An 8,267-nucleotide genomic window follows, 5' to 3' on the forward strand; every position below is an offset into this window, starting at 1 on the left:
AGTTGGATGTGTGAACAAAATTGGATTTTTGGAGTGAAAAAATATATTTTCATAGTCTGCACCACAGTATTGGTTGGTTGGATGGAACCCGATTTGTATAAGCTTGGTTTGACTGTACTAAACAGGCATAGCTGTTTCTAGGGGTGGGGGGCGAGGGGGGCAGCCCCACCCTGTGGGGCCCACGTGTCCCGAGACCCGCAATTGTATTTGCGCGTGCATGAGACTGGACCATGGTCTTATTCAAAGAATATTTGTGGACCTGCAGCATTTCTAGTTGAGGACCCCTGGCCTATACAGTACATGGGCAATATCGGTCGGATTGGCGCTTGTCCGGCACCTGCAAGGTTTATATAACCTATACACGCCCAGAATTGTATCCATATTTGGGAATATTAGGTTTGTGACCTCCACCGTCCAGTCCACCAGCCACTAGTATCAAGGCAATTATTAATAATATGCGATTGAAGAAGTGATTGCGTTGGAGTATACGCTGCAGGCTTAACACCTCATCTGTACAGGCAAAGGGGCGAGCGTTCCGACGACGGCCATATTATCACGCGGAAAACTGTCCCGTTATGGAGCTTTTCATGCCATTGCATTGCGACGGCCCGAACCAACCAAATAACCAATAAATAGTAGCGTTTATTAGAAGTGTTTGGGGCTGCGAAACCTCGCTCAAATAGAGACTCTGCTGCCGAATATAATGGGTGGAAGCCGCGTCTTTCGCGCGTGGTATACGTCAGGACAGTCTCATAGAAAAACATGTATTTTAACCCATTTTGACCTGGGAACGATTCTGCAAATGTCTTCTAAATCCTGACCGTTTTCTTGAAAAAGCTATGTTTTTCTATGTCAGTCGTTCTCAAACACTTTCATGTCACTTTTCACGATCCTTCAAAAATAGCAGATCTACAAGCTCATAGCGCGCCACCGAGTGGCGCGCTATGAGCTTGTATAGTATATATTGTATATATTTTTCAATAGCTAAAGCATAACGTAATGCTAACACCAAAATGGGTTCCCACCCAAAGATTTGTTAATGAGATTTCCCTGTTCGCTCACTCGCATCGCTGGCAGCGCGTGCGGATGTCGTGTTGGACGTCACCGTCATTTCAGAGTGGAAGCTTGGCCTTTTAGACCTTGGCGTCCCTACACTCAGAAAACAGAAACTACTATCTACCCAAATATATTGGTGAATCATTTTTACACCCTTAATTATCGAGTAAACTTGACTGCTATGAAATCAAGTAAAATCTACCTTAAAAATTAAGTAAGTGCAAGTAATATATTAAAGCAGGTTGAAATGACAATTATTGAGTAGATAAAATTAATATGCATTAGCACCTTGAAATGACAATAATTGAGTAGATAAACTTAATATGCATTAGCACCTTGAAATGACAATAATTGAGTAGATAAACTTAATATGCATTAGAAAACCTAGGTTAAAATTACATATAAATTTGAGTATATGGGATTGAAATTGATAGGTTGATTTAACTATATACGAGTGTATGATTTAATAAAATATATGCGTTACATTTACTCAATATTTTAACTGTATTCAACTCATAGTATTTTAATCAAAAAGGAATTCTGTATTTACCTTTGTCAAAGAGAATACACAATGCAATTATACAGATAAGTACGTTTTTAATTGACCAAAGTGAACATTCAAGTATTAAACATTCACATACTGTATGGGAGGAAACAGTCTGGCCACACGAAACAATGTGCAAATTACAATGTCAGCAAATACATTTTAAGAACATTAAACATTTCCTACTATGGCAGGTAAATAAAACAAAACAAAAGTCCACGCACACTATAGTTGAGAGGACAAACATGATAGGATGGTCATTTGACTTTTTTTTTTAGTCAAGGCTGGGTTTAATGAATTACCTGCCGGTGTCCCACCGAAACTATACCGTATACACACACGCGCAGTCGCGCACGCACACACACAATTTGATTGTCTACCCCCCCCCACACACACACACACACACACACACACACACACGTCACACTATACTTGACATAAACATTTTAGGTTTAGGTTAATTAATTTGCCTGCATGCCGGTGTCTAGCACCCAAATTAGCCGATCTACAAACATGCGCACACACCTGAAAACACAATTTGATTATCTATACCACACACACACAATTTGATAGGCTACTTCATCATAGCAAAAATAGCTGCCATTCTTTTTTGAAAACATTCATCTATGGTCACATGCAGACACCATATTGAAAGTATAGTTGGTCAACAGCCAACACGCATACAATTAAAACCTGGTGTAATTGTAAAATTGTACAGCACCGAAAAACATGAACCCCAAAAGCATTATTTAACAAGACCCAGACAAATGAACATTAAGTATAAAAGAACTGTGGCCCTTTAAGCAACAAATGTTAGTTTTTAAAGTAATGTGCTTGGAGCAATCAATAACCCATTACTGTATAAGAAAAAAAAAAGAAAAAGCAGGAAGGTCAAATGGGGAAGAATTTCTTAATATAGAAAAAATAAAAATAACGTTTTACTGTCTATCGGTGAGGTTTGTACAGATTAATACATTCTAATTGGCTATATGCACTGTGTACACATAAGCACCTCCACTTCAAAACAAGTCTGTCAGACGCACAGATCTGACATGCTGCTGTATGCTTTATACAATAGGCTTTCCTTTTGAACAGTGCAGTATCAGTCAGTGTCGTATGTGATGTGGTTCCCTACTAATCTGTTTCCACTGAAAACATTCAAACTGAAGTTGTCAGTCAGGACACTAGCCAAGCAGACAGTTTTTCAGTGTCTGCACTTTGGGTGTAAGCTGTTGAGGGTCTAGTCCAAGCAGTACCTTTTGAAAAACCTCCAAGATGTATTTGAACTTCTTGGGGTACTTCAAGTCAAACACGTAGGTCAGTCCCAGGAGATAGCAGCAGGCTCTGCTAATATCGCCGAGGTTGTTGAGGACAGGGATGCCCTCAATAACAATACCTACATCAGCAGCTGGTGATTGAGTTTGCAGACTGTAGATAGTCATCAGTTCCCCCGACAACTCCTCTTCTACATCGACACCAGCATCCTGCACACATTGTAAAAATAGAATCTCATGAATGAAAACGTAATGATGATGTTCACGGTATTATCATTCTAAACAGTTACTACTGTTGCACAATTCCCTGCTCTGGGTGGGACCTCCGTCAGTGTCTTGAGTTTGCAATTGAAAACGTTTGCTGCCAACCAGTTGAAGAAATCACAGATTGAGGCCAGATTGAGACCATTCATGTTCATGGAAGAAGCTTGTAAACATGTATTCTATTGCCAATTTGTGACCTTGTAGATCTGCTATTTTTGCTGTACAACATGCTTCCATAATTAAGACATGCTGCCGTCTATGCTGCTATGGAACTTGTATCCATGTGCAGTGCAGACCTGAGTGTATCGTGACCTTACTTAGTATGTAGGAACACATGTCTGAACTGCAGTAGCACTAGACATGCCATCTCACAACCTGATTCTCTGGACACTTTCTCACAAAACAAGCTCCTCACTCTGCCGTTCTTGGCACGTTTGAGATATTGTCTCACAATTAGCCATGATGATGACATTAGTTAAAACTACAAATTGTTAAATACTTTATTTTACTAACTTCAACGTCCTTGATCAGGGCACCAGGCTCTTCTCCCAGATGGTCGATGAGGCACTTGATCACGATTCCTCTGGTTAGCTGTATGGGGTTTCCACTCTGCAGACAAAGTTTTATCCTTAATACAATGCATTACTTTGCACATTCAAGCTGGGCTTTTGTTTACCAACTTTAAAGTCTACCGTTTCAATTGTCTGCACACAGTTTTAGCATTTAGGGCCCCATTTCCACCAGTGCTAAACACATTATCCCGAAACTTCTTTGCCTTTTTTACTCTTTTGAAAAACAAAATTGGTCAACTAGCCAATCTAAATGAACAAAAATGTTTTTCAAAATAGTAAAAAAGCAAAGAAGTTTAGGAATAAGAGGGGTTTAGTACTGACAAGACTATTAAGACATGCATTTCGTCTATCAGGGAATGGACAGGACAGAGACATAGTGATGACTGTTTAGGATACATTAGTATCTAAAGTAAGTGATCGTAATTAACTTAATGGGACTGATCTAGGACATTTGACAGGTTTGCGTTACAGGCAAGATACTACAGTGGAAGTCAATGAGGAACATTTCTCACCCGCATGTGAAGTTACAACATGTCAAGGAAATTACAACACAAACTTTGTTCTAGCTTTTTAAAGTGAATGAATACCGAGAATAGAAGATCTGCAAGTTCACAGACTTCAGTGAGATGCAATGTGAGCTTGCATATCTGCTATTTTCTGATTTAGAAGCCGTTTTTAAGAATCATCCTCAGGTCTAAATGGTTTATTACCTGAAGCAGAGCACTCTTCTTTGCCCGATGTGGCTCTCCTACAGCACCTCTCTTAGATTGGAACATGGACAGCAGTTTAGGTGTGTAGAGGTCCAGTTTAGGTGTGTAGAGGTCCAGTTTAGGTGTGTAGAGGTCCAGTTTAGGTGTGTGGAGGTCCAACATCTCCATGAATTTCGGCTCAAGCTTCATTGTAGTGATCAACTTGAACTCTGCGCTGACCTGAAAAACAGATGAGGGGAAGGGAGAAAAACAAAACACATTGTGATCTTGTACATCCATTTTCCACCACTGTTGCTCCAGGAATGGGTACAATTGGTTAAATACAATGTAAATGTGTGTCACATGCAGGATGTCATTTCTGTTGAACCCTGCTACAAGAATCCAATTTACTCACTTGTGAAGCATCAAACAAGGCCAGCCATCTCTCCTTTACATCCTTGACGCTCATCTAGAAGAGATACACTAGGTGTTAACAGGGAACCAACAGACTGATGTAATGTTTCTTTCAAAAATGAGTTTGACTAATATTTGTCATACCAACTAATCTATAAAAATCACACCTGTGTGAACTGAGCGATGCAACTATATGCATCGTACTGTACTGTACAACTCATACTCTACAGTATAACTCGTACTGTACACTGTACTATGGCTGCTGTGTGTGTGACCTGAATCAGCCCAATCAACCCCAATTCGTACTCATCAGGACATACATATGGACATAGCAGTTGGAGCCGTCAGGCACCACTCAAATCCATATCACTGATAAACTACATCTACTGAGTCCCAACTGTAAAATCTCAATGATTCAACATTTTAATTATCCTCCTCAAGGATCAAAATATTACACAGGGAAGAATTATTGAAGCAGCTGTGTTCATATAAGGCAGCGAGCAGACAACGCAGTGGTAAATGAATAATATCTGCAACACAATGTTTCAGGAATATAGTTGAATAACTGTATAGAAAGGTTGTAAAACAATTATTAAACAGTGTCCTACCAGTAAGGTATCCAGTCACTTGTTTGTCCAGACTGTTGAATTGCTGTCTGTATGAGTCTAGATGCCTGGGGGACAGCCACCGGGAGGCAAAGAGGACAGCATACCGGGAGACAAAGAGTTGAGGTGTAGCTGGAAGACATGGACAGTAGAAAATAAGACTAAATACACAAAAATGAAACCCTGTTAATTTCCCATCAGGCACACTGTTCAATCCTTAGCTCTTGTCAATACTTTGCATTGATTCAATATTTATAAATGCCACAAAGACTAATAGTTTAAAACCCCCAAAAAGCTGAAATTGCAGATTTACAAGCATGCACACAACGCATCACAATGAGACATGCTGTGAGCTTGTAGATCGGCTATTTATTGCTACTTTAAGCGAGCAGACAACGCAGTGGTAAATGAATACTATCTGCAACACAATGTTTCAGGAATATAGTTGAATAACTGTATAGAAAGGTTGTAAAACAATTATTAAACAGTGTCGTACCAGTAAGGTATCCAGTCACTTGTTTGTCCAGACTGTTCAATTGCTGTCTGTATGAGTATAGATGCCTGGCCCTGGGGGACAGCCACCGGGAGGCAGAGAGGACAGCATACCGGGAGACAAAGAGTTGAGGTGGAGCTGGAAGACATGGACAGTAGAAAATAAGACTAAATACACAAAAATGAAACCCTGTTAATTTCCCATCAGGCACACTGTTCAATCCTTAGCTCTTGTCAATACTTTTCATTGATTCAATATTTATAAATGCAACAGAAAGACTAATAGTTTAAAACCCCCAAAAAGCTGAAATAGCAGATTTACAAGCATGCACACAACGCAATGAGACATGCTGTGAGCTTGTAGACCGGCTATTTATTGTTACTTTTGTGCAGACACTGTAGTATTGGTGACAAAACATCAAACGTTGAAATATGGAGATATGAGGTTTCTGCCCAACAGCAACGATGTATATATGAAATTATGAATACATTGTGTGTGTTTTTTACGGTTGTTACCTCCTGGAACCCAGGTCAAGCAGTGGTGAGGCTTTATTGTTGGCAGCAGCAGGGAAGGAGAATCAAACAGAGAAGGAGCCAGACATTGATGCCTACAGAGTCTACAGACAAATATGCAGACATGCACATGATCAGACAAAGCAACATACATTTTTATACAGGACTTTAGTCCATAAATAGTCAAATACCTAATCTTGCGATCACAGTCACACGGACAGATGCAAAGATACAGTCTAGTCTACTATTATTTTGTAATGGAAGTGAGCGACATGAAGATACAGCCAATGTTTGTAGCTTTGTATCTTTTGCATCTGCCAGTGTGATTGCAGCATAAGAAGTTGGCTAGTAGTAGGCTAGTACATAAAATGCCTTAATGATACTGGACTTACAGGCTATAGTTGACAATGTCCACTCTGTCTGATGTTGGCTCTTGGCTGCAGTGATTTATTCAACAGTCTACAAAACAAACATTAACCAACATTAAACTGTATACTTTACACCGTATACTTTAAAAACATAAATGTGGAAATATAGCTCATCTACAAGCTCACAAGCAGGCTTGAGTTTTTAGAATGATTACTTTTGCTAACAGACATTTAGCACTGATCTAAATGCATTTCGTTACATGCAGTTTATAATTCCAATGATTGTGTTGGATGACAATGTCCACATGTAATTGCACTGTCTGACCCTGCCTGCAGATTTATTCACCGCATTCTACCGCAAACTACGCAGCTGCGTAGAGGCCCCAAGAGTTCTCCCTGAAAAATGTTTAATATCGCAGCCCCGCCAGCCCGTTCCGCCTATTGCAGTCGGTTAGGGGGGGCTCCGACGGCCCATGGCGTCGCTTCCTCAGCGTCACTTCTTCATGATCCTCCCCCGTTAAGCGACGCCCGGTCGCGGCCGTCCGTCCCGTCGTGGGCTCCCCTGTTGGTCTATGTCCCCCTTAGCAAAAGTAATATTTCTAAAAGCTCAAGCCTATAGCCTATACTGCTGGTCTACGTAAAACATGAACCGCACGCAGGCACCGCAAAACAACAAGCTTATCGTCTAACGTTTACTGTATAGATGAAGCATGTTTAGTTTAGTATTACAGCATAGAATTCAACATAATAAATAAGCCCGCGTTTATAGCGGCCATTTTGATAGTTCTTTCAGTGAGCCATACATACAATCGTAAGTCAAATGAACTACAATTACCATGCAGCCCTGAGCCCTTCCCGTTCGGCGCGAACTTTCCCTCGCAAATAATGTGTAGGCTATTCTATGCATTTTAACATGATATTGTGTATATGTACATGGCTGAAACATGTGTAGTTTATGTGTATAGTGTCGACGACCACAGGCGTTACGTTATGGTGGGGCTGAATGAAAATTAGCATGCACTCTTTAGTCTTGACAGTTGTTAGTTTTGCTAGCCCTATACGAGCGTCATGTAAACCATGGCTTTAGTCCGGTCCAAAAAAAAAGTATGAAGACACGGTCAACATTTAATTAACATTTGATAGCTGGCTACTTACCATGAAGGAGAACTTCTCTTGTAACTTCACTTGCGTGGCGCGGCTCAGCTGCTGCTTCTGCTGTAAATTTTGTAATGGCTGCCAGCCTGCCACTCGGGATGACTCGTATCGGTCCGGCTTTCATCGCTGTTATGAACTCTGGCCAATAAGAGGCAGGTAGGCGTGTCTAATGGGTATCTTAGATCATTTCAACCCAATATTATTAGTAGATACCGTATCTACTAATAATATTGGGTAGGAATGAGTAATAATTACATTTCTTCAAACTGATCTGTATGATTACTCCATTCTCAAATATTATGATGGAAACTTACTGAGACT

At 40.4% G+C, this 8,267-nt stretch overlaps 1 protein-coding gene and 1 long non-coding RNA gene across 2 annotated transcripts; both read right to left on the reverse strand.

The window, feature by feature from the left end:
- Positions 1-2,512: 2,512 nt before the first annotated feature.
- On the reverse strand, positions 2,513-5,965 carry LOC310860854 (uncharacterized protein). Its single transcript, XM_083768044.1, has 6 exons — positions 5,915-5,965; positions 5,441-5,550; positions 4,815-4,868; positions 4,421-4,639; positions 3,652-3,747; positions 2,513-3,084 (listed from the first exon to the last, which is right to left on the reverse strand). The coding sequence occupies exons 3-6, from the start codon at positions 4,866-4,868 to the stop codon at positions 2,785-2,787; spliced, it is 669 nt and encodes a 222-aa protein (XP_083624170.1). The 5' UTR covers positions 5,441-5,550; positions 5,915-5,965; the 3' UTR covers positions 2,513-2,784.
- Positions 5,966-5,977: 12 nt separating this feature from the next.
- On the reverse strand, positions 5,978-8,013 carry LOC310860865. Its single transcript, XR_014569436.1, has 4 exons — positions 7,947-8,013; positions 6,816-6,882; positions 6,427-6,527; positions 5,978-6,049 (listed from the first exon to the last, which is right to left on the reverse strand). It is a non-coding gene; the product is annotated as an uncharacterized lncRNA (long non-coding RNA).
- Positions 8,014-8,267: the final 254 nt, after the last annotated feature.

Source organism: Protomyctophum parallelum (assembly GCF_964188405.1).
Source record: "Protomyctophum parallelum genome assembly, chromosome: 1".
NCBI classification, from domain to species: Eukaryota; Metazoa; Chordata; class Actinopteri; order Myctophiformes; family Myctophidae; genus Protomyctophum; species Protomyctophum parallelum.